This window comes from Lutra lutra, chromosome 1, assembly GCF_902655055.1.
Source record: "Lutra lutra chromosome 1, mLutLut1.2, whole genome shotgun sequence".
NCBI lineage: Eukaryota > Metazoa > Chordata > Mammalia > Carnivora > Mustelidae > Lutra > Lutra lutra.
The window spans coordinates 107106151-107133798 of record NC_062278.1 but is presented as its reverse complement, the minus strand read 5'-3'; the positions used below and the strand labels follow the sequence as shown (position 1 = coordinate 107133798).

The 27648-nt window shown below is 35.5% G+C and overlaps 1 protein-coding gene and 1 pseudogene across 6 annotated transcripts in view; one reads left to right on the top strand and one right to left on the bottom strand.

Annotated features, from left to right (window-relative positions):
* Positions 1-24527, top strand: part of DCUN1D1 (defective in cullin neddylation 1 domain containing 1) — a 37454-nt gene extending 12927 nt beyond the window's left edge. For 5 of the 6 annotated variants that reach the window (XM_047731367.1, XM_047731390.1, XM_047731372.1 and 2 more), the window contains exons 2-7: positions 4328-4544; positions 6308-6476; positions 9159-9289; positions 19950-20032; positions 20280-20376; positions 21712-24527. In XM_047731367.1, coding sequence (XP_047587323.1) covers positions 4328-4544; positions 6308-6476; positions 9159-9289; positions 19950-20032; positions 20280-20376; positions 21712-21791 — 777 coding nt within the window. In that variant the 3' untranslated portion in view covers positions 21792-24527. Of the gene's footprint in view, positions 1-4327; positions 4545-6307; positions 6477-9158; positions 9290-12546; positions 12891-19949; positions 20033-20279; positions 20377-21711 lie in introns of those variants that run through there. The other variant, XM_047731382.1, reaches the window with a different exon arrangement.
* Positions 14745-15639, bottom strand: LOC125100864 (L-lactate dehydrogenase B chain-like; annotated as a pseudogene).
* Positions 24528-27648: the final 3121 nt, after the last annotated feature.

Sequence of the window (27648 nt, the reverse complement as noted above, 5' to 3'; positions counted from 1 at the left end):
TTTTATTTGTCAGAAAACACAAACAGGGGGAGCAGCAGGCAAAGGATGGGGGAGACACAGGCTCCCACCTGAGCAAGGAGCCAAACACAGGACTGGATCATGACCGGAGCCCAAGGCAGACACCCAACCAACTGAGCCACACAGGCATCCCAAGCCTTTCTAAGTCCCCATTCTTCTATCACAAAGACTTTATAGGTTCAGTGGTAAAATGTACTTGACTATATGATACTTGGCTACATCCAAAGCATTTTTTTCCCAGATAAACTATTTTACTTTTTTATAATTTTTAAAAAGAGAGAAAGTGAGGGACGCCTCGGTGGCTCAGTTGGTTGGACGACTGCCTTCGGCTCAGGTCATGATCCTGGAGTCCCGGGATCGAGTCCTGCATCGGGCTCCCGGCTCCACGGGGAGTCTGCTTCTCTCTGTGACCTTCTCCTCGCTCATGCTCTCTCTCACTGTCTCTCTCTCAAATAAATAAATAAAATCTTTAAAAAAAAAAAGAGAGAGAAAGTGAGAGAGAAAGGACTGGTGGGGGGAGGGGCAGAGGGAGAAGCAGACTCCCCACTGAGCAGGGAGGGAGATGCTGGGCTCTGATGCTGGGAGCCAATCCCAGGACCCTTATCATGATTTGAGCCAAAGGCTGACGCTTAACTGACTACGCCACCCAGGAGCCCCTTAAACTATTATTTTAAATGTGATTCATGAATTTCTTGAGTGAAAAAAAGTTGCAGACATGTTAGACTTAAGTATTGAACAATACATGTTGTTAACTGGATTTTTTATTTTGGAAAGATGAACAAATAAGTGTTTTTTACTGTCCAAAATTATAATAGTATCTCTAACTCTGGTGACTGCATACAATTTTAATTAGCTTTCTGTTACAAAAGATAACACTTCTCTCCTTTTTTCCCTTCCTCTCACTCTCTTATTCTTCCTCTCTCCCCTTACCTCTTGTTCCCCCCCTTTTTTGCTAGAATTAAAAATAACCAGAATATATTCTGTATTTTATACATTTTGCATATTTCAGTACTGAATTTCCTTGAAAATTTGATAGCACACTTGAGTACTGAAGATTGTATTATCTTATTTAATGATTTATTTAAATAAGATTAAAAGGAACAAACTAAAACAAAGTAAATGACATATACTTATTTGAGTGCTGAATCATTATAGTTGTTACATGTTTTTGCTCTCAGGAAGATCCCCACTGCGTTTGTAGTAGAAATAGAGAAAATCCATCTGTTTTTGTCTTGTACTTTAGTTTTCTATCCACCCTCTCATCCCCTGTAAATAATTTTTTGCTGGCTAGATACCGTTTTTCTCTTCCTTAAGTTGATAGAAATTTAAACCTTTGATGCCATGCTCTTAAAATCAGAAAACCTTGCCTGATGTCACCATGTAGCCTGGGAAAAGAGGGTGGGAGTGTTAGAGGTCTCCTAGAGAACTTGGGGAAGGGGCAAACGGTATGTAGTACATTCCAGCTTTATTCTAGGACAGACTTTGAGACTATAGAATTGAGTATATCCTCCCTAGTAGGGGAGCACATGGCTAAGATTGATTCTAGGGACAGAGAGCTGACAGAAAAATGGTAAGAGTGCATTATAAGTACAAAAGGGGAGGGCACTTAACCAGACTTCGAAAGAATGGGATTGCTTATTACTTCTTGGCCTAGCAGAAACCCATCCTATCAGTTCTGTGCCAGGTTTCACTCATTAACCTTTATGGTGTTGGAAGTGGGTAGCTGCAGCCCTTTCCTCAAAATATATTGATATTGCCCTATATACTGGAAACTTTAACCAGTTAAAACAGTTTAATTTATATATACAAAGACATTATTTATTACATATACCTTTTTCAAATAAGATAAATTATTCATTTATATAATTTTGTTACTAATTTGTGTGGGTAGGATGATTTTTATCTTTGTTCCCCAGTTTTCTTATATCTGGCACTGTGACAAGAAGTCATTATAGACTGAACTGTTCTTTTGGCTTGCATAAGTGACTTAAGCTATATTTTTCCTTCCTCTTTTCAGCAAAAATGATTCAAGTTTCAGGGAACAGAGCACTGGATTTAATATTAAATGACGAAACTCCAAATAATGCTGATTGTTTTTCTGTCTTCAACTTTAGGGGAATGGGAAGAAGTTAATACAAAGAAGTTAATTTAGGCTTAATTAAAAAGTAATTTCCAGGGGCGCCTGGGTGGCTCAGTGGGTTAAAACCTCTGCCTTCGGCTCAGGTCATGATCCCAGGGTCCTGGGATTGAGCCCCGCATCGGGCTTTCTGCTTATTGGGGAGCCTGCTTCCTCCTCTCTCTCTCTGCCTGCCTTTGCCTACTTGTGATCTCTCTCTGTCAGATAAATAAATAAAATCTTAAAAAAAAAAAAAAAGTAATTTCCAGGATGTAGCCTGTAGTTGGTATACTTCAGATTAATCTCCCAACACTTTTACAGCCTTATACAATGGTCACTGGTGATCATAGTGACCATCAGATACTTCTCTATTCTTCAAAGAAAAATTAAAATGTATATCAGTATACTATCTCTCTCAAGGGAAAAAGGTATACTAATTTTAAAAATATTTCATAATACAAGTTGAAATCAAAGTGGCTTCCTTTCAGTTAAACAGTATATTAAAATAAGGTGGGTATCTTCATTGGAATTTGATTTCATTGTGATTCATATGAGAAGATATTTTTCAAAAGGGAAGAATCCTAGACATCTGAGAGATGTGTTGTGTAATGTGGTATGAGTTATCTGGTTTCCAGAGGTGATAGAGTTATTAGTGAGGTAGCACAAGGTTTGTGAATTTGTAGTTTCTTTATTTTAATGGAGAACAGAGGTTGAGATTTTAATCTGTAATCCTAAACAATAACATATTTACAGAGAGAGGAGTGTGGCTGACAAATCAGACTCTAGGGCATAAACATTTTTCATATTGTAAGAGATAGAGTTAGTTTTCATATTTGATTTTGCATGTTCTTATTTTTATTCTGCAGTAAGGTGGAAATATTTATATTTTTGGTAGTCTTTTTCTTGAAAATCTCAAAAGGCTCATAACTGTATACAGTACGTAGTGTGGTTTGTGGAAAGATTACGAAGACTCAGATTAATGAGATCTTTCTCTTCCTGTTCCATTTCTACTAATAATAACCTAGGTGATTTTTGAACAAATTCCTTAACTTTCTGGGTCTCTTCTCATCTGTACACTCGGGATTGAGGTTTGTGATCTGTCAGTTTGGGCTAGATCAAAGAGGCTGGGATTCTCAGATGTGTTGCTTAATCCATGGAACTCTGTCTATTAATGTGTGCCTTACTCGTGCTTTTTTCCCCCTTGAAGTAGTAGCTCAGCAAGAACTCACGTACTTTGCTGAGAGATGGTGATAGGACTTGGTAGGGGAAGAATAATAATGGGGAGGTTAAAATTGCACAGGAGATCACTTTGGGTGGAAGAAGAGGGAGAAACATGATCCTTGATACTGGGAGAGTAAAGGGCCTATTTGCCCTTCTTAATTTTGCACAGGGTTCAGGTCAGATGAGAAAGGAATCTGTGTTAGCATAAGGCAAATAAGAAGAGGTTATTACAGCAGAGAGCCTGTTTGGGGAGAGCCTCTGCTAGGCTTGGGCCAAGGGAAAGAGGTGATTCTTTCAGGGGAAAGAAAGAAGAAATCTATTAAAATTACCTTTGTTGGAAGGATCCAGGGTATTTGTTCATATTGCACTGCTTTCTATTTGAATGCAACTATGGGGAAATTCTTCTGATAATTATCTTGGTTTCTGAACACCATCAGGAGAAATGTAGGGTACTCATATTTCTTTTTCACATTTGGTAAAAACAGCAAGAAAACAAGGGGTGGGGTTGGGAGAATTGTACCCTATATCCTTTATAAAAGGTTTTAAGACTGCAAGTAACACCTGTTAATTTCATTGTTCTCTGGAGTCATTGACTCTGGCTGGCTAGATAATGTCACTTCTTCACGACCACCCCTTATGCATCCCTTTAGAGCTTTGTGGTTGGTCAAGGTTTTGAGAATAGCTGTATTTCCCTTTCTAGAACCTTTATATATGTGCTCAGGATCCACTTTTAAGAGAAGAGCAGGGTGGTTGAATTTCCTTCGCCTTTTAATTTCTTCTGTAAAATAATACCAAACTTTGTGCTTTACATTAAAAAATTGTCTATCTGGTTAATAGATAAAAAATAAGGCTTGACTTGAAATATTTTAATATTTTATGAGGAAAAAGTATTGCTAAGAGTGATTAGTTAGCCATGTAGATATAGTCATCTGATTTTATGTAGAGTTTCAATTTATTTTTTGGTTTCAATAGAACAAGTTGAAATCATCGCAGAAGGATAAAGTTCGTCAGTTTATGATCTTCACACAATCTAGTGAAAAAACAGCAGTAAGTTGTTTGTCTCAAAATGACTGGAAGTTAGATGTTGCAACAGACAATTTTTTCCAAAATCCTGAACTTTATATACGAGAGAGTGTAAAAGGATCATTGGACAGGAAGAAGTTAGAACAACTATACAATAGATACAAAGGTGAGTGCTTGTGACTTTAAATATTTTGAACCAGGTTTTCCAGTTACATGTTTACGAGAAATCAGGCATACATAGAACATAAATTGGGTGAATGTGTCCAACAGAGCTCTGTAGATCTTAGAATTACTTCAAGAGATCTGAGAGAAATTCTTTCCCTCTTTTCACTAAAATTTCTTCTTAGCCTCTTTATTTCTTCCTCCCTTATCCTCCCCACCCTCTTTTTTCCCCCAAGATCCAGTTTTAGAATAGTCACTGGGGGCCTGGATTTTTCCCCTCATTTTCATAAAATTCTGCTGAACCAATTTTAAGAAATAATTTTAACAACCTTTAAAGAATTATGAAATAATACTTTAAAAAAGTTAAACAACATATAACAGATGAAGAAAGAAGAAGTAGATAGTTTCTCCCTCTTTATTCTCCTGAGGGAACCAATATTTGATAGCCTGGTCTGGATCCTTCCATATCTTTTATGTTTATGCAGAAGTATACATACTTTCTTTCAAAAATTTTCCTAAAGTGGGGTTACATTTTATGCTTAACTTATGCCCAGAAGCTGAAAGATACACAAATTTTTTATTTTTAGAGATATTAGTAAATCACCTACAACAGTGCATTGTATGAGTGGCTCTTTCTTCTTGTATTTGTCATTACTTTAAATTTTTGCCATCTGATCAGTAAATATATTGATAGTTGGGTTTTTTTCTTTAATTTGAACAGCAGATGTTTATATTGTTGAGATTGGGATTGAATTGCAGAGTTTATAGTTTTTCTGATACTAAGAAATGATTGCCATTATAAAATGAACTTTGCTGTAAGAAAACAAATTCTATACATATGTTCAGAAAAAAAATCCTTTTTTTGATATAGGAATGTCTGATTTTCTGAGTGTGTACAAGTATGGGACATTTTTCACATGAATAAATAAAACTTAAAAATCAAGTGGCCTCCCCCCCCAAATCTTCCTGTTCATCTCAAGAATGCCATTTCAGGGACAAAATGGCTTTAAATATTATAGTGGGAACTGGGTATTTACCCTAAAGATACAAATGTAATGATCTGAAGGGGCATGTGCACCCAAATGTTTATATAGCAATGTGCGTGATAGCCAAACTATGGAAAGAACCTAGATGTCCATCAACAGATGAATGGATAAAGAAGATGTGGTGTATATATATATATATATATATATATATACAATGGAATATTATGCAGCCATCAAAAGAAATGAAATCTTGCCATTTGCAATGATGTGGATGGAACTAGAGGGTATTATGCTGAGTGAAATAAGTCAATCAGAGAAAGACAATTATTGTAGATCTCTCTGATATGAGGAATTTGAGAGGCAGGGCGGGGTTAGTGGGGGTAGGGAAGGAAAAATTAAACAAGAAGAGATCGGGCGGGAGACAAACCATAAGAGACTCGTAATCTCGCAAAACAAACTGAGGGTTGCTGGGGTGGAGGGGTAGGGAGAGGATGGTTGGGTTATGGACATTGGGGAGGGTATGTGCTTTGGTGAGTGCTGTGAAATGTGTAAACCTGATGATTCACAGACCTGTACCCCTGGGGCAAATAATACATTATTTGTTAGTAAAAATAATTTTTAAAAATATTATAGTGGGAAAATATGTTAGAATATTACCATTTCATATCTCTGATCCATTGTGAACATTTTAAAAATGGAATATAGAGCATTACTTTGTCAGTTTTAAGCATAGCATAATAAAATATGGCACTAATTTAATATTGCACTGTTATTTTTAAAGATCCTCAAGATGAAAATAAAATTGGAATAGATGGTATACAGCAATTCTGTGATGACCTGGCACTCGATCCCGCCAGCATCAGTGTGTTGATCATTGCATGGAAGTTCAGAGCAGCAACACAGTGCGAGTTCTCCAAACAAGAGTTCATGGACGGAATGACAGAGTTAGGGTGAGTCTATAATCACCACAGGAAATTATAGGTACATTACTATGAGAATTAACTGTGGAAATGAATTGTGTTATGAATTTGTAAATATCATTTTTTATCGTTTTTTATCGTTTTTAAATTTACCAGCCTACAAACATTGGTGTAAAGAGAAATGGGGTAGTTTGCTAGCTTCTTCCCATGTTGTATACTTTCCTGGGTTTGTCAAGGTTTCTGTGTAGTTTAGCCTATTCCATTTGCCTTATGCTTTTATCATTTGTTTCTAAGGAAGGTTCATTATATTAAAATAAATTACTGTGCTTTAATATTTAACATGGATAAGTGAAATGAGCAAGCTATAGTTTATTTCTCATTGGGAAGTTGTGAACCCTGAATTTGTAAACAAACTCCTAGAATGTAAAATCTTAGAAGTTACTAATTGCTTTTTGTTCCACTTATACCTTGAACAGCTGATTAGCTAAATGTCTTGGGATAAATAAATTAAAAAGTCATGGGTAGAGATTTTACCTGTGGTATCTAATTGTCCATAGTAAGGGAGAATATGAAAAAGTATTCAGTATATGGAGCGGTAATGGGTTGCTCTTCTGTGTTCAGTAGATGACGAGTAATAATAGCTACTAACATTTGTTGAACATTCATTTTTATTTCAGAAAATATGCTAAGTAAATAAGTATTTCACTTACACAACAACTTTGTGAGAGAAGTAATGTTTACCCATTTAAGAGAAGAGGAAGAGAAATTACGGAATTAGGTAGGATGAGAGCCAGAATTTGAACCCAGGCATTCTGATTCTAGAGCCTAGGAACATTATAATCAGCCAGGGTCCAGAAGAGACACAAAAACCATGTCAGTAATTTGAACAGGGAAAATTTTAAGAATACTGTGTAAAAGAGGTAAAAGAAAGTTCTAAGGTATAACAGAAGAGGCAGATGCGGGAAGCCACCATCACCCTTAACGGCGATGGGAAGTGAGCAAAGAAGGAACCTACAAAGGAAGAAATTCCTGCAAGGCTGAGATTGAGGAGTTCTGAGGAGAGGGTGTGGCTGCTGCAGGAACACCAGGCCTGTGGTGCTTGCTTTGCCTGCCACTCTAGTCGAGAAAAACTGGCTGCAGTCCACTTGTGGCCGGGCCATGTGAGTTGCCACCATTGCTGAACACTGCTGGGAGCTCCCGGCACACAGAAACCCTTGCTCTCTGCGGAAAACAGACGAGGAGAGAAAAAGTTCCTTCTTCCTTTTCCAGCCACTCGTCGCCCTCTATTGGTAGAACATAACAGTGAGCTAACTGGTCAGAAAACAAAGCCTGACAATTGGTAGTTGACTGCAAATAGTCACAAAGTAGGGCAAAGAAGGGTAGGGAAGTTGAGGAGCAATAAATTAATAACTGGCCTAGACACTGTGTTCTGCCTCCCGCACCTGACCTATCCTGAACTTGTTAGAATTTTCTGTACTAGGACAGTTTCCATTAGAACTCACTTATTTTTCATTTGAAATTGAATTCATATAAAATGTAATGAACTTCCAAATCAAAATTTTAATCTACAGACTAATGAGCTAGAAGGTGTTATGAAGAACACAGAAGAGAAATAAAAGCAGAAATGATTAGAAGGAAAAATGCAGTGATGGTTTGTAGAATCTATAAAAAGAGAATTTCTGGGGCACCTGGGTGGCTCATTCGTTAAGTGGCTGCTTTCATCTCGGATTATTCCAGGGTTGTGGGCTTGAGCCCCACATTGGGCTCCCTGCTTGGCGGGAAGGCTGCTTCTCCCTCTCCCACTCCCGCTGCCTGTGTTCCTGCTCTCTCTCTCTCTGTGTGTGTGTGTCAAATAAATAAATAAATAGAATCTTTTTTTTTTTTTTTAAAGATTTTTATTTATTTATTTGACAGAGATCACAGGTAGGCAGAGAGGCAGGCAGAGAGAGGGGAAGGGAAGCAGGCTCCCTGCTGAGCAGAGAGAGCCCCATGCAGGGCTGGATCTTAGGACCCTGGGATCATGACCTGAGCCGAAGGCAAAGGGTTTACTGAGCCACCCAGGCGCCCCAATAAATAAATAAAATCTTAAAAAAAGGAAAAAAAGAGGTTTCTGCCTTCAGGCTATTATGTGGAAAGTAAGATGGGTACATAGACCCTTTCAGTTCCTTGAATTGGAGTTGAATGCTTTGCAAATGTAGAAAAAGCTTAATACTGATTTGAGATAAGCAGTTGGAGATGATGAGGGTTCATCTGGTATTTATTATTATAGTTTGTATAACAACACCTTTTCAAGGAGAATGCTTCCTCATCTAAGGAAGAGACACTGTGCTTTCATTTAGAGAGCTAGACATGTGACTTGTTACCAGGTAAGGAGTATCTACTACTGTTTAAACTGGTGATTGTTATGGTGATTACTATACATTCTATTCACTGTAGCTGACTTCTATAATTTGGGTATGCTGATAGTCCTGTGAATTACATAATTAAAAGTAATACTGCATTTCTTTTAAAAATGGTAACTCTGACACTTAATCACGCCAGACCTTTACTTCCTCCAGCCAACCCCATACTTGTTTATGTAATGTAAAAAGGTAAAATTTTAACTGATTTTTAAAAAAAGTTCTATGAAATAAATAAAAGCTACCATAGGAATATGTAAGTCCTTTATACTGAAAAAGTTTATCTTTTATAAACCTTAATTTTATAATGTAGATGTGACAGCATAGAAAAACTAAAGGCCCAGATACCCAAGATGGAACAAGAACTGAAAGAGCCAGGACGATTTAAGGATTTTTACCAGTTTACCTTTAATTTTGCAAAGAATCCAGGACAAAAAGGATTAGGTAAGAATTTTTTAAATTATATTTGGTGCTTCAAATATATTAAAATACGTTGACAGTGTCACTTTTTTTTTCGTAATAGAAAGGTTTGTGTTTTGAGCATTAAGTCATCATGAAAATACCAGTTACTGAAAAACAATAAGAAACAATGAACTTTTAATTAATCAGAAAATACCATACACGTTAGATAATAAGGTTACCCTGGATACCATATCTGAACCACTGATTTTTTTTTTTAAGAACTGTTATATAGAAAATAAATAGTTAAAATTTCACTGGCATACATGTATACATTTATTTACTTGTGTATATTTATGTGTATATATGTGTATATGTATGTATATATATATAAAATAATATATATTATCTAGAAGATATTATAGGCTCATAGGACCATAAATTGTTTCACTGTGGATCTGTAGAAATAGCATTGTAAGATTTCTGAGTCATAGAATGCTAAAGAAATCTATTCTTTTTGTTTATGATTTGTTTGGAAGCTGTAAGAAAGAATAAAAATGAAAATTATCAAGTATAATCTTATGTAGAAATCCTATCTATATAATCACCACTCTTAACAATTTAGATCGGTCAGTTTGTGCTGTATGTAATATCCATACACTTGCTTTGGGGATGGCTAAGGGATATGAAAGTAAAAGCTACAATGTAATTTTACAGTTTACCTAGAAAGATTTGACGATAGCAGGTAATACACAATAATAAACGTGTGTGAGGGTTTTAGATAAAAGGAGTAATGAGTAAAAGCAGGAGTGGTTGGGAAATGCTTCCTGGGCAAGATGGGATATGAACTAAAGGATATGGTATTTAACTCTGTAAGGAAAGATAAAAGGTGCTCGAGAAGATGGTTTTGAATGACTATCTGAAACGTCAGAGATAAGCTTGACTTCTTTGTAGGAGAGAGAAAACATTAATGTGATTTTAGTGGGATTGCTTATTTGAAAATAAAGTTGGTGAGACATTGTAAGGCTTGACAACCACAGTCTTCTTTTAAAAGCAGGGCAGAAAAAGTTTAAATTAGAATTTGTGGGCAGTAGGGATACACTGAAGATTTTGATGGTATCAGTATCTTCCATTTACTGTGTGCCTGGCAGTGTGCTAAGTACATCCACTGCTTCATTTCATGTTTAATAGTTCTATGAGTTACTCATTTTTTCATTCAATAATTTGTCACCTGCCGTGTGCCGTATACATAGTAATAGAGTGCTGGCCATTTTTCTATCCTGATTTTGCAGATGAGGAAACCTTCATATGCCTACAGGAAGGTTAAATAACTTACCCAGTGATGGAAGTAAGTTTGTTTTTGATTTTGAAGATAGTAGTTAGAGAGACTAATAGGGGCCTCTTGTACTAATCCTTCTTTATATTTTAAATTAGAAGGGAAAATGCACTGAGAAAAGGATTATGTGAATAGAGATTAGACCAAGGAAGTGCTTGAAAGCCAGTGAGGGAAGGGATAGGTGTACATTTGTATTGGAAATTTGGCCTAATGAATGACTGAATGTGATTGAATTGATTGAAGATAGACAAGATATCTGGAAAGCAAAATTACAAATAGTGAAGCCTCCTTTCCAACTGATTATTCAGTTTAGTTCGGATTTTCTTCTTGCAGTAAAATTCCTCATTTTGCAGGCAAAATAAGCTGGGGATGGATGATATGTTGGGTTAGTTCCTCTACTATTTGTGGCCATCAGTTAACTGGGCTATTTTTTCCTGGTTTCCTCCTTACTTCCCACAAGTAAAAACTGATTAAAATTTTTGAATTTGTATGTATACACTGCAGTAACTATTTTTGTTGTGTTTAGAAATGTAGCACAATATTTTGGTAAGATTAAATAAAATGTTATGAATATAAAATGTTGATTTAAATGGGCTGAGTCTATTTCTTTAGTTATATCCCTTTCCTTTATTGGAGCACAAAACTAATGATATTTTGGGATTAATATATAGTTTTGATATTGAATTTTAGTTTTTATTATATGTGGTGAAAATAAAGCAAAATTAAATTTTTGTTAGATATTGGATATATTAAATTGGAATTTTGGATTATAGGGAAAACTGCAAAAAAGATGGTACAGAATTAGATTTAAAAATTTTACTATCTAATGTAGAGTGCTGAACTTAAGAAAATTGTAGTATTTTTGATGGATGTAGAGTTTCTGTTTTACAGGATGAGAAAAGAGTTCTAGAAATTGGTTGCACAATAGTGTGAATGAACCTAATACTAAGTGAACTGTATAATTAAAAATGGTTAAGATGATACATTTTGTTATATTTAACCACAATTTTAAAATTATTTAAAAAAAAACCCTGTAGACTGTACACCCCAGAGTGAGCCCTAATGTAAAATATGGACTTGAGTTAATAATAGTACATCCATATTGGCTCATCCGTTGTAAGAAATATACCACACTAAAGCAAGGTGTTAAAAATAGTGGAAACGGGGGGGTGAGGTGGGGAGGTATACGGGAACTGTCTGTACTTCTCAGTTTTTCTGTAAGACTGAAATTAAAATTTTTTTTTTAATTTAAAAAGGGAAAAAACATAATAGGAAGACAAATCCTAGTTTCTCCTTTTGTTTTGCATTGGTGTTGAGTATCAGGAAATGTAATGACTTGCTTGGTTGAAGAACTTAATTAAAAAGAAAACCGTTTTCTTGACAGCCTTTCTGAGGGCTCACAGGGCTCTTAAATTACAGTATTTGGCAGAGAAGAATTAGAAGATCATAGGAGAGGAGGTGAGGCCCAAAACAAACTGGCAGAGTGACAGTGACAGCACTGTGGTTTATTTATAAATAGCTCTGCTAGTTATAATGAGAGCTGGTGTTTTCCATATTTTCCCATTTTTTTATTACTTGATTTCCTTTGACACCAGGATGGGGTGCTTCCACTCTCGCTGTCTGCTTCAGGCATCTGGCATTTCTGATAGTCTTCTGAATCTTAAATTTGAAAGAGATTTCGTAAGTTGTCTAACCTGTCCAAAGTAGCATCCATAGCTGATGCTTATGTAGTTTTTACTTTGGAACATTCAGGGATTGGACACACGTTGTTTTAGGAAGTGGTCAGTTCTTGTCACAGAATACTCCTACTTCTTATCACACAGTTCTTCCTTATGAAGTGAGCGTCTTTGTCTTGCTAACTTCTACCATTGCCCTTATTTGTCCTCCACCCTCAGCAGAGCACAGAGGAAGTCTGACCTTGTAAAGACTGCTGTCACTTACCCCCTTCTTTTTTTTTTTTTTCCAGGTCAGCATCCCAATTATTTTAACTGTTCTTCATTTGAGAAGACCTTTGTTACTGTCCCCTACCAGGCACATTTCCAATTTCTCAGATTCTCTCAGAATAGAGCTCTTAAAGCTGAATACTCCAGAAGGAGGCTGTTTAATGTAGAACGCCATGAGTCTGTTATTTTTTGTGAGACTGTTCATTCTGTTTGGTCAAAAATTACGTTTGTTCTCTAACAACCATGCCTTTTTAGGACCATCCTGAACTTTTATCAGACTACACATTGTAGGTTATTTTCTTGTGAACCGTGGTTCAGCTAGAATCTTATACCTGTGCAGTTGATTTAAAAAATTTTAAGATTGGGGCGCCTGGGTGGCTCAGTGGGTTAAAGCCTCTGCCTTCGGCTCGGGTCATGATTCCAGGGTCCTGGGATCAAGCCCCACATCTGGCTTTCTGCTCAGCAGGGTGCCTGCCCCCCCCCCCCCCGCCCCCGCCTGCTCCTCTGCCTACTTGTGATCTCTCTCTGTCAAATAAATAAAATCTTCAAAAAAAATTTTAAGATTATTTGTTAGACATTTAATATTTAGAAACAATTTTATAGAGTGTTTTTAAGGTATATTTTCATCTGTGTAATCCCATTTGGTTCTTGTAACAACCCTTTGAGCTGTGTAAAAAACCTATCATCCCCTTTGTCGTAAAGATGGAGAAATTCGTGGATAGAAAGGTTGACCTACTAAGGTAATGTAACTTTAGAGTTGGTAGAACTGGGATTCAGTCTGAGATTTTCTGGCTCCCTGTTCTGTTTTTTTTTTTTTTTTTTTTTTTTAAATATTACATTGTGCTAACTGTGGATATTTCTAAATAAATGAAGACATTGTGAATAGGATTGTTAATCACCTTTCCATCTTCCCTAGTGAGTTGGCAACATTTTGTTTCCCTTAGGGACAGTATTTGGACCCAGTCTCAATTCATTTCCATGTTCATTCAGCACTCAGTTTATCACCTTTTATGAAATCCCACGTTGCCTTGTTGATTTTGTTTGACACTGGGATTACCTCAAATTTTTAATTTTACTATAAGGGCTTAAAAATTCGTTCTGCAAGTATCAGTTTTAGGCAGTTTTGTTATTTGCTTGTGCTTGTCTCTTTTACCTCTGTATTTTCCTTCTATTTATTATAACCATTGTTGCCACTTGTTACCTTCTTGTCGAATTTGCTCTGTTTTCCCATACTGCTTCAGAATCTCTAATAATAATTCTAAAAATTATTAAAAATAAATAATAGTGATAGTAAGGACTCATTTATTATTTACCAGGCACTGTTCTGAATGTCTTATGTCTATTAACTCATTTAATCCTTACAGCAACCCTGTGGGAGTAGGTACTGTTAAATATATTTTAAACAGAATTATAGAGAGGCAAATCACTTGCCCAAGTTTCCCTAACTAGTGGTAGAGTTGGAATTTAAGAGGCTAAAATACTATTTCAAACTACTTCTCTCTAGCTAGGCTCTTCTCTCTGTCACGCAGTCATTTCTATCTAAAGGGCAGTTTTTCTAAATTGCTAAAAGGCAATTGCCGTTTTATCTCTGTACAGTCTTACGCATTTCAATTCTTTTTTTAAAAGATTTTATTTATTTGAGGGAAAGAGGGAGGGAAGGAGAAAGAGAGGGCATGTATACACACATAACATAAGCGAGCCAGGTGGGGGGCGTGTAAGAGGTTAGAGGGAGAGAACTTCAAGCAGACTCCTTACTTCATGTGGAGCCCAATGTGGGACTCAGTCTCAGAACCCTGAGATCATGACCTGAGCTGAAACTAAGTTGGACACTTAACTAGCTGAACCAACCAGGCACCCCTGCATTTCAGGTCTTAATTATAAGTTACTAAATCTTTTAGAGTATACTCTTTTCATTCAAAAATATTTATTGACTCTTTACTCTGTGAGCATAGAGTCAGTAGCTTCTTAAGTTTGGGTGAGTTTGCAAAGTCTTCACAAAGACGATTAATTTTTTTTTCCACACAACAGTGGTTAATTTTACTTGTTCCAAGGGCTCATATTGCAAGCATTAAACCAAGCATGGGCTTTGATTCTGTGAGCCCAGATTCACATATTTAGGAAAATAAAAGCACACTGTGATCATGTATATGGATGAAAAACTAAAGGCTCACAAGTTAATCAACATTATAGTTTTAAATTTCTACAGCCTAGAAGTCAGAAGTCACAGATCTTTTAGGTCTTTCTGGATGTTCCACAAGGTATCTACACGTTTCTTGAGTTGGGTAACCTCACCATCCTTCAGCTTCTGGTTGATCACACTGGTTAAGACCTGAGCACTCAGGATACATGGAAGGCTCAGGAAGACTTCGTTCTCAGTGCCTTATATCCTCTTACAACTGTTGACACCGGATGAATCCTGGATAGATTTTTCAACATGGATTCAGTGAGATCAGCCACACTTAGTCCAGTGGCCCAGTTGGTATATCCTTTTAGCTTGATGACTCTATAGGCACTTTCAACCCCTGTCTTAGGCACTTTGTTCTAATTTTCACTGTCCTTGTCTGTTCCCATTTCTGGATTCAGTTCCTGAAGAGAAACGTCCCACATTCAGTCCACTCCACACAATCTTGTGTCCACACCCATAACCCTTGAGTCACCATATTCTCCCAGAATCCATCCATGGCAGCTGCTGGGATGAATGCCAAGTTTTTCAGCCATAAGATAGCAAAATCTAGCAGAATTCAGACTATCCCTACTTCTAATGACATGGTGCTTGCATGGTCCACTTAGTTTCCAGGTAACATGTTTGAGAATATCCACTGGGTTGGAAACCACAATTATGATACAGTCAGGACTGTACTTGACTACCTGTGGAATAATGAATTTGAAGATTGAGCCAGCTCTCTCCATTGTTGGTGGACTCCTGCAGTCACCACCACAGTCTTAGAATTGGCAGTCACAGAGCAATCTTTATCTGCCACAATTTTAGATGTCTGAAGAAATAAGCTCCCATGTTGCAGATCCATCATTTCTCCTTTGAGTTTGTCTTCCAAAACATCCACACAGGCAAGTCGATCAGCTAGATACTTTCCTAGAATGCTGATGGCGCATGCCATAACAACTTGTCTAACACCCACTACAGTGATCTTGTTTGGGAATGGTTGTCTCTTCTTCTGCAACTGGTGCAATCAGGTGTTTCCTTAAGAGTTGCCATTGTGCTCAGAGAGAACTGGCTGTAAGAGTCGAGCGAGGAAGACAATGTTAGCTGCGTGCGTCTCCTCCAGTGCAGGATCTGCAAGCGAAGATGATTAATTTTTGAGCTGTGAAGAATGAGTATATGTTTTTGAGGCCAAAAAAAAAAAATAGAAGCCATCTCTTGTGGAGTGATTAGCAAGTTCAGTTGTTCAGAGGTGAGAGACCTAGCATCTTTGAGGAACTACAAATAAGTTCATTTAACTAGAAGTGTAGATTTTATCTGAAGGCAATAGGAAAATTATTGGAGATTTAAAAAAAAATTTTTAGTAGACATTATTTTTTGAGCTGTTTTAGGTTTACAGCAAAATTGAACAGAAGATACAGAGATTTTCCATGTACCCTCTGCCCCCACACATACATAGTTCCTTCCACTATCAACATCCCTCACAAAAGTAGTACTATTTCTTACAGTTGGGTATACAATATAGGTGTACTGATGCATCATTATCACCCAGAGTTCAGGTTTACATTAGGGTTCACTCTTGGTGTACATTCTGTGGGCTTGGACAAATATAATAACAACATGTTATCTATCATTATAGCATCCTGCAGAGAATTTTCACTGCCCTTAAAGTCCTCTGCTTTGCCTATTCATCCTTTCCTCCCTCCTAACCTCTGGCGACTGCTGATTTTTTTACTGTCTCCATAGTTTTCCTTTTTCAGAGTTAGCCTTTTCTGACTGGCTTCTTTCACTTAGTAATATTAATATGCATTTGTTTTCCTGCATATCTTTTCATGGCTTTATAGCTCATTTTCTTTTAACACTGAATAGTATTCCTTTGTCTGGTTATACCACAGTTTATATGATCTCTCTATCTACTAAAGGACATTTTGGTTGCTTCAAAGTTTTGGCCATTATGAATAAAGCTGGTATAAACATTCATGTGCAGGTTTTTGCGTGGACATAAGTTTTGAGTTCATTTGGGTAAATACCAAGGGTTGCAATTGCTGAATCATATGGTAAGGGTATGTTTAGTTTTGAAACTGCCAAACTGTCTTCCAAAGTAGCTGTACTGTTTTGTATTCCCACCAGCAATGAATGAGAGTTCTTGTTGCTTCACATCCTCGCCAGCGTTTGTTGTTGTCAGTGTTTTGGATTTTGGCCATTTCAAAAGGTGTGTAGTGGTATCTCGTTGTTTTAATCATCGAAGAATTTTAACATGGAGGTGACAATATATATGCCTGAAAGGTTCATGTGAAAGCATTGTGGTTCTTCAAAAGGAGTGGAGTCAGAACTAAAAGAAGAGTGATTGGTTATAGGCTCTTGCAGTGATTTAGCTGGAAGAGGACTCTGGCATTGGTCCTGTAGTAAGGATGGAGAAGAGATTTTTTAAAAATGTACTTAGAAGCTAAAATGAAAGTGCTTTGACTGAAAGTGTGTGATGAGGAAAAAAGGAGTTTCTCTATCAATTCTGAACACCTTTAGGGAACATTTGGAAATGTATGCATGTGTTTTTTGGTTGTCATAATGACTGAGGGTTTCTTCTGGCATTAGGAGGGTGCTGAATGTCATACAGTGTATAGGGCCGTTCTTCACAATGTGGACATTGTGTTTCATTGAGAAACACTCTAGGGTGAGGACGCTGAGAGAAGGAATAGCAGGTCTGTAGAGGAGGATAATGAGTTCAGTTTGAGCTCTATTGAATTTGAGCTGTTTATGGATACCCAGTTGAAGATGTCCTTGGGCAATTTGATATGTGAATCTAGAACATAGAGATAAAGGATTCATATTTAGGAGTTGTTGAAGAGTATGACGTGGGAAAAGGTGTAAGGGTTTGAAAAATCTGCGGAGAGTAGAAATGGTTATTGCTGACAATACAGTATTAGTATTACAGAACACCAACATCGAATGGAAGAATGGAGGAAGGGGAGCCAATAAAAGAGAAAGCCAGAGGGGACAGAGGAAAATTATTAATAGAGTGCTATCAGTTAAAGCTGAATGACAGTTCCATGTAGAAGGTGTATTTAATTTTGTCCAATATGACAGAGAGCCAAGTAAATTAAGGACATCAAAGTGTTTATTTGGCAACCAAAATAAGGACATAAAAAGTGTTTAATAGGTAGAGATTACTTTCAGTAGAGTGACAGAGGTACACGCTAGTTTATAGAATTAAAGAGTGTGTGGGAGGGGTGCCTGGGTGGCTCAGTGGCTTAAACTCTGCCTTCCGCTCAGGTCATGATCCCAGGGTCCTGAGATTGAGCTGGGCATCTGCTCTCTGCTCAGCAGGGAGCCTGCTTCCCTTCCTCTCTCTCTGCCCACCTCTCTGCCTCCTTGTGATCTCTGTCAAATAAATAAATAAAAATCTTAAAAAAAAAAAAAGTGTGTGGGAGGTGAGGAAATGGGGCAATGAATGTAGATTACAAAAAAAAAAATTCTCTTCTTGAACAACCTAAACCTTTAAACATCATTCACATACACTTATGCCCTTGTCAGATTCTTTCTTTCATGTATCAGCTGACAAATGGGCATTTATAGGTGTCTCCTGGTTTGTAGTTATTTGAATATCTCTGTTGTTTCTTATCCTTATTTTGTTAAAATTAGTTGAAAAGGGAAAAAAATGCTAGCCCTAGCAATAAGCTTAGTTATACATTTCATGCATTTGAAAGGAAGAAGAAAATCATTAACATGCTAATGACAGCCTTTGTGCTGCACTTGAGCCACACAGTTAGTATGTTTAATCGTTAAAAGAAAAGAACAAAATTGAAGAACCTTAGAGGAATATAGGCTGTAGAGCCTTAAAGACTGCAAAGATTTAAAGGTATTACAATTCGGAGTTAGTGTCATATTTCTAGTTTTCTTAAAACCTGGGGATCCGAATTTGACTTTTAGATTTGATTTCAGGAGCACATTATGTATAAAAGTAGAAGACTTCATGTGCTGTTTTAAGATTATCTGTGAAGCAAAAGAGAAAGAGGTAGCTAGTTAGCTAGTTAACGGGATGAGAGATCTAAGAAAGTTTTTTTTTTAAAGGTAAGTTCTATAACCTGAACATATTTCTTTATGAAGGGGGAAAAGTCAGAAGACAGGGCAAAGTTGATGTAGGGAGAGAGGAAAATTAACCAGCGGTAAGATTCCTGAAGGATGGTATTGGCTTGAGAACAGTGGTGTTAGGGGCTTATCTTTGGGTAAGAGATAAAGTGACACCTTTTCCACTGAGTTTGAAGGAAGACATAATAATGGACTTGAAGGTAAGTAGTGTATTTCCACATGGAACTGTAGGAAGTTCATTGATTCAGCGGTTTCGGAATGCATACTGTGTGTTTCGGTCTGCTCGTTTGGGGATATCCGGTTCCTATCCTTGAAGAACTGAAGTTCTAGTGCAGAAGGGGATTATTTTCTTATGGCCTGTATGTTGTTCTTTGAGGTAGGATGTGAGCCTTTTTGGCGTCTTTCCTGGTCTCAGGATTCTTTAGGGGTGGTTTGGAGATCATATCTGAAAGGACTTTTACATTCCTTGGGATATAATTTTTCCTGACCTGGAGATGTAAATTTACTCATAAAAGCTTGATACTTTCTTAACAGGTTTAGTTCCTTGAAAGAGGTCATAGTTCTTTCTGTCATGACAGGTATTGTACTTTGTCATGTAGTGGTATGGTTTCACTCTGCTATAAAACCCAGTTAAGTAGCCATTTATATTGTCTTCAAAACTTTTCCAAAAGCAAATCTTAGTTGATGAATTTTAATTTTTAAATCAGTATTCTTAGTGTCTCTGAAGTCAGGTTCAGTCATTGTGGAAAGCAGTTGTTTGCATTACAAACTGTAGTTGTACATTAGTGGGTCTCAACTGGGGGCAGACAACGAAAAATTATTGGATCCCAGATGTCAGAGTTGCTGAAGTTGAGAAACAGTGATGTACATTTTAATACTTATCTTTAATACTTATCTCGGTCAAGTATGCTTCTCTGCATTATGCAGTTTAGGCTTCAGAACCCCCCTGTGAGGTAAGTGGTATTCTTCCTGCTCTGAAGGGACTGTTCATTAGTGAGGGAGTCAGGATACAAACCATGGTCTTATCGTATTTGAAAATTTTATGAATAAGTATTCAGGACAAAACTTTTTTTAATTTAAAAAAAATTTTTTAAAGGGCTATCTTTGGTCTTACCTGGTTTTTTTTTTCAGGGATAAATATTCATGGAATTTGAAATACATAATTTATTTTTAATATTACAGATCTAGAAATGGCCATTGCCTACTGGAATTTAGTGCTTAATGGAAGATTTAAATTCTTAGACTTATGGAATAAATTTTTGTTGGTAAGTTCATGTTTTCTGCAGCTCCATCTTTTCTGTACATTTTTACTTTCTTTGAAGATAAATTAACATTTTTTAAAGCATAACTAACTCATCTCAGAGTGTGTAGTGGACATAGAATGAGAAATTTGATTACCAGAATTTCATTACACAAGTTATTTTGCATTCTTGAATTTAGCATCATTTGGGCTGATATTTTGAAACTCTCTTTGGTGATTTGGATGTTTTTTGCTTATTTTTTTAAAAATAGGAACATCATAAACGATCCATACCAAAAGATACTTGGAATCTTCTTTTAGACTTCAGTACAATGATTGCAGATGACATGTCTAATTATGATGAAGAAGGTAATGAATGTTTTTGCCTTACTAATATTGGTTTTGTTTTTGTTTTACTTTATTGCATACTTTTGAACTTCTTATCTACTTCTGCTTTCATGGAGTTGGATTTCTGTCCTCTGACCTTTTATTTGTGTTGTTTTGAATGTGTAAAATGCTTTTGTCCTCTTTACTAGTCTATGTTGTTCTGTTTCTTTAAATACCACCTCAGTCATCCTATCTTCCAGAAAGGCATGAGTAGTTTCCATCCATGTTTTAGGTTTTCAGTTTACTTATACTGCTTGTCTTAATATACTTTAGTATTTGTGTTTTTATTGTTACCTGTTTGTCTTGTCTGTGAACTTGACTGTAAACTCAAGGTTAGTGGCTTTGTTAAATTTGAAATGTACTTCAGCTGCCTATTGTAGTACTATTGGCATTCAATAAATGATCATCAGTTGGATTCTTTTCTGATATTTTTTCATATATGTAAAAAGATGATATTACCATCTGCTACGGGGACCTGTGCTTTTATTTTTTGAGAAGTGGCAGTGGTTTACATTGATTTCTTCACACTTCCTTACCTAGCCTCCCTTGAGAATTACCAGGATATGATGCATTTTTGAGATTGTCGAATAGACAGAGGTGCTCTTTGGAAAATCTCCAATGCCTTTGGCTTCCTTAAAAGTGTCCTGGAACTATTTAATCTAATCAGAGATGATTTTTTTTTTCTCTTTGTTTTCATATGATGTACAGTCTTCAGTAACAAGTGAGAAATATCTAATCCTGGTTATGACTGATGATAATTGTGCTTTCTGTAAGGCCTTACACAAAACTGGAGAACTTCCTGATGCGGAGGTTCGTATGTAGATGTTTAGAGGCATGCATATAGAGGCATGCATATGTGCTATTCAAAGTCTTTTAATAATTTATTATCATGAAGGAGGATAGAGTTTGATACTTACTGTTGATTTCTGTTGTAAGTTTGCCACAAAACACCTGGAAACTTTTTTCCTCCTACCTATGCTCTCAGTGCTGACAGCATGCCACTATAGCCTCGCCATTTAAGCTGCCAGTTCAGTGGCCTTCAGAAAACCATGATATTGTTGATTGATTACCAGAAGAGTTATTATTTATTATTCAGGGGATTATCAAGTTTTAGAATAATAGAGAGAATACAGGAATATTTTAGGTAGAAACTCTAAAATTAGTCAGAATTTTGGAAGACGTACCAGTGGGAATATTTGTAATGATATACTCTAACTGTTATGGCGAAGGTATTTTAAGAAGTAAAGGATTCTCTAAAATGTTTTATTTCTGCTTTTCTTCCTTTCTTTGTTCCCATACTCCTCCTCCCCCTCCCAGGAGCATGGCCTGTTCTTATTGATGACTTTGTGGAATTTGCACGCCCTCAAATTGCTGGGACAAAAAGTACAACAGTGTAGCACTAAAGGAACCTTCTAGAATGTACATAGTCTGTACAATAAATACAACGGAAAATTGCACAGTCAATTTCTGCTGGCTGGACTGAACTGAAGATCAATCCTCACAATTCAGACTGAGGGTTGTGTCAAAACTTTAAGGATACATCTTGGACCATATCGTATTTCATTCTTCTAATGGTGGTTTGGGCTTGTCTTCTAGTCTGGGCCGCTCTAAACATTTATAATTCCAACATTGTGGATTTCATCTTATATCTGTGGACCATCCTAGTTTATTCTCCCATAAGTCTTAGAAGCTTTATGGTGATTATTTTGAGGTTTCCATTCTTGCATAAAGCACAATGCTGTCTTCATCAGAAAACAGTTTGGCATAAGAATTAAACATATGAACATCACAAAAAATTTATAAAAACTTCTTAAATATATGCTTTGGGCTAGTTGCAAAGACTATGCTGATAGCACTTCCAATAAGAGTGATATATTTAAGTGTACCAGATCTGGAATGGTGTTTGGTTTGGGGGGATTTTTTTTTTTCCTGGCAAATCACATGTATTGTTGATGTGAGTAGAGTAACCGATGTCAAAATAACCAACGTGAGAAATTTTTAGGATAACTTGGTGTGCCTACCTGAAAAATTTATTGTGTTTCAGACCCTCGATTTCAAAGGTTCCACAGAACTAGTCTGCACTTACCTTACCCATGTTTATATATAGTTGTCTTACAGGGAACTTTTATTTAGGAAATGTCTGCATAATGTTAGATTCTACTCCTGTCTACATTATGCACTACATAATTGGATTTCATTATGATTTTGAAATGCTTATATGCCTGTCGAATAAGTTAAACTATTTAATTTGTTTTGAATGTTTTAGATTGCTACACAATACAATATTCTAAATTTAGGCATGAGGGTTTATTTTTGTTTTGTTTTGGTTTTTTTTTTTTGTTTGTTTTTGTCAGCACACTATGGAACACAAATGAAATTCTCTTAATTTATAAGAAGATAGTAGGAATTAAATTTTGAAAATGGTCATGATGAGCCATGAAGTTCAATCCTTATAGGTACTGCTTTCAGACAAATAGTCCATTTTTGATGACCTCTTATTTTGTTGAAATTGCTTTAACTGCTAATCACTGTGGTTGCCAAATACTTACTTCAGGAGCAAAAATTTTCAAGCAAGCATGTACTTGATGCAAAATACCAATCTGGTTTTTATTCTTGTAAATTATTTAGTTTCTTCACTTTTTTTGTTTCGTTCAAATTAGCTCAGTTTTCACATCAAAGCAGAATTCTATCTTGTATTTTTTTCATTACAAGACCCATGAACTGCTTTCTTGCTGAAAATGCCTCATTTCTCTGTTCACTTCCTGACATGTGAAGAGTTTCTTTCTTAAACATTTCTGTAAGGCAAGTAAAAAAAAAACGTAAAACTTCATATATTGGATGGCTTTGGTTTTTAGCAAGGAATAGGTTTTTGCTTGGTATATCCAGGCAACTCTCTTAAGATACCAATGTTAAAATTATCAAAGGAATGTACTTCAGAATAGCAGTATGTTTTATGTAGATGTGGAAATGATTTTAAGAAACAATGACATCTTACAACTACTTTTTATTTACACAGTTTCTGAAATGGAGCTTTCCCCATAGATAACTATATTAATATTCCAATCATAACTTTAACTCAAGAATATAATTCTACCAAAAGAATATTTTGAAAACTTCTGTTCGGGTTACTGGAATTGGTTATTTTAAAAAAAGGAAAAAGAAAAAAAGAAGAATCTGCTGCTTTCAGTATTTCCTGATTTCATATTTGTAAATATAAAGAGGAACTTCAATTATGAAAAATTTAAAAAGATATATATATATATGTACTATTTTGTTTTTTTGTCTTGAAGATTTTGAGTTACGGTATTGTTTTCGGATTGATTAATTCGAGTATGCTGTGTTTTAAAATGAGATCCCATTAGCTTTTTTTTTCTTCCCTCAATATAAATGGTTTTACTTAGAAGTCTGACATTGGTTCATGGCTTAGTGCCTTGGGTTTACAGACTTTTCCTTTTAAATGCAAGACCTTTTTCAACAAAATAGTGTTTGTCATCATTTTGGTACTAAACATTTATAATTACTGTGTAATTATAAACAAAAAATACATAAAGCTTTGAATATAATTATGTAGCATAAAAGTTAAGGTTGTTCACTCTATGATGGCATCTTAGAATTAAACAGTACTATTACTAGGGCTGAAAAGAGAAGACTGGTTTAATGTGGTGTGATTATTTTGAGGATAAATGTCTGGTTACAGGGAATATTTTGTACTAAAAAAATGCTTATACATATGGCCATGTATGTGTGTGAATGTGTCTGTGGGAGAGTTTGACAGAGAGAGAGGTTGAAAGATACACACACATGTGCAAACACACACAACTTGAAATGCTTTAATTCATTAAGTGTTTCAGTCTTCATTTTGGTAAACTCCCCAGGCTGATTCTTTGTTTCAAATTGAACCACAGGTACAGTTTCCTTTTTGCCAAATGTCAAAACAGGTACACATTTTAAAATGTAATGCTTTTTAAATAGTAAAGTGTATAAAATTAGAAGTGCCCACATAAAAAATACTTGAGATCAAGTTTATCTTTAGTGACTATCATCTGCATATCTCTGTAAGTTCAATTGTGCTTCTTACAATCCCTGTCATATTACCAACAGAGGCAATAAAAGCTTCAGTGAAATTGCCATGACTAAATCTTTTCACATATTATTTCAGTGTAATATTTTAAAGACTAAAATATACCTTAAACTTTTCCAGGAAGAATAATTATTCATGGAAAGAGCATTGTAATGGCAAGTTTTGGGAAGAAAAGACATGCCAAGTCTTGTTTACTACATTTCTAAAATGTTTACAACTATACTGGGCTGCTTTATTAACAGTACTGTAGTTGTGTAATATGGCATTATAAGTGTGTGTTCTTCATTAGACTTTTAAAAAGTTTTAATGAGAGAAAGTAAATAACATGGGAAATCTTTTATATAATATCCTTACTGGGGAATTCTTATTTAAGCAAGGCTATACTATTCTTTTTTCCTCAGAAAGATTTAAGTGAATGAAGTGTTTATCTATTTTTTATTTGATGATAAGGAATTTGGGTAGTTGTAGCTAGTTTAATGTGCACTTTGCTTAGATTTTTTAAAAACATGTTACTATGAAGATTACGTATTGTAAACCTGTAACTTTTACATATGAATGACAGAAGAAAGTTAAACCTAATGAAAGAATTTTGGAATGGAAAAGGAAAGTGGTGCTGGGGAAATTTACTATAGTTCACAAAATATGCCTTTGTAAACCTGAATCAACTTTTAGCAAGAATTAATTTATGTAGTTTTAAATGTTAAGTTGTATATTTAATAGAAAATAATTATTTGGTACCTCAGCAGTTTTCTTTAAATGTTACTTTATAAAACTTTTTAACAATATAATTTATATTGAATACATAGATGTTTTGATAAAATTTTATCAAATTTGATTATGTAATGATAAAATGTTTTTAAAATGTGAACTATTTAACATATATCTTAATAACTGAGGACACAATACCTGAATTGTGATTTTTACATAATGTGATAATTAGGGTTCAAATTATGGCTCATCATTTAATTGATTATAAACGAGTATATTTCTAAACTCTTTACTTGCCTCCATTTTTACAGTCATATAGCAATAATTTCTATTTTTATTTTATAGAAATTTGGTGAAGTTATATGTCATGGTATCTTTACCTTTGATTTCTGAGGGGAAGGGGTTTATATTTTGTAGTTAATATAAACTTGAAAATTCTTATCAACACAAATCCCCTTTTCCAGGTTTATCCTTACTATTTGTTGCCATTTTGGTTGAATATTTGCTTGATTTGTATCTGATTCTGGAGGCAGATAGTGCTGTAGGTTTTTTTTGTTTGTTTGTTTTTAGTTCATAATACAGATACATTAATGATTTTACCAGAGCATTCTTGCCCTCTTACTTTCCTGTACTGCCTGTTGGGTAATTGGCATTTCCTGCTGACCAACTTGTTTATTTAACCGCTTTCCACTAGGTTCAATGTTCTGTTTTACTGTGGCTTTTGGCTTTACTTAATCTATTTTTAAAATCTGTCATAAATAAGGAAATTATGATAAAGGGTACACAGTCTTTGTAGTAGATGGGATTCCTAAAAAGTAATGTATTTATGGAGTTTAAAAGATATTATTTGGGGGATTATTTTAGAATTACCTGTTTTTAAAATTGAGGTTCCAAAAGGTCAATTTTTTATTTAAGTATATCCCAAGTTTTTCATATGAGTAGTGCTTAAATATTTTGAGTTTAATCTTTTTGTATTTGTGCTGTGCTGAAATTTAACTTCTAACGCAGAGCATTGGTTTTTAAGCCATCCCTAGAGTCTGCTGTATTCTGTGAGGTTGGGTCATGGAGCCAGGGTGCCTCTTCGTCCACTTTATCCATAGCTACCTACTTTATCTCTTACAGATTAATGGCATTTTGTTTGCAATTTGGTTTGGGAAAAATGCTTGGTTAAATTTTTTTTTTTAAATGTCTGGTTTAAGCGGGAACGTAACCACTTTGGCCGATTTTTCAGTGGAATGGAACGAGATGGAGTTAGACCAAAATTAAAGCAGTTCTGACCATAGAAGACCGCAACTGCTTTGAAAGAAGAATCCATCAAATGATTTTAAAGTGAAGAATTTTGAACCATAGTGAAAGCAAAGCTTGATTTGAAACAATGAAGTCTGAAACTTGCCAGAGTCAATACGTGAATGGCTTAGTGATGAAACAAAACAAAAAGAGGATAATATTTTGTATTTAGAATGTATATATTTAGAAGCATGTTCAATATAAGTATTTACTTAAAATTCTAGTTCAAGTTATGAAGTACTCTAAGAAAACTTTGTATTTAATGGGAAACTGGGGCAATACCAAACAAGATTTTTACCAAAAGGAATAGTGTCGGGCATACATTCAGGGGAAGAAGTGGCTAAGAGAAAATGCTGGTGTAGGCTGTAGACAATGATTTGTCTCACAATTAACATGATGTAGCTAAAAGAGTAGTAGTTGATCAGTAAAGTTTAGAGATGTATATACTTGGAATCTTTAAAAATAGCATGTTTAGGTTTCAAGCAGATGCTAATATTTTTAATCCTGAGAATATGTTTAAAGTCCTTCTATTGAAATTAAAAGAATAGGCTGTCAGCCAGAGCTTTAAAACAGTAATTCCTAAGACTTTGGTGTGATGGTACTTTTAAAACAAACGAAACTTTATTGAGGTATAACTTACACATGGTAAAATTCACCCATTGTAAATATACAATTTGATGGTTGTAGTAAATTCATAGAGTTGTGCAACCATCCTCACAATCCAGTTTTAGAACATTTCCATCAGCCCATAAAAGTTCCCCTCGTGGTCCTTTACAGTTGATTCCCTCTCTTACCCCCAGCTCCAGGCAGCCACTTTCCTCTGTTTCGTAAGTTTTCCCTATCTGGAAATTACACATGCATGGAGTCACACAATTTGAAGTCTTTTGTGGCCAGTTTCTTAGCATGATGTTTTTGATGTTCTCTCATGTTCTAGCCTATGCCTGTACTTGGTTCATTTAATTGCCGTATAACCTTCAGCATATGGCTGTACTACGTTTCGTTTATTCACCAGTTGATGAACGTTTGGATTGTTATATTTTTGGGGTATTATGAATAACGATGCTATGGACATTCACATATTTGCTTTTGTGTGGTTGTATGTCTTCATTTCTCTTAGGTAGATCCCTAAGAATGAAATTGTCGGGTTGGCTGGAAAGTTTTTGTTTAATTTTCTAAAA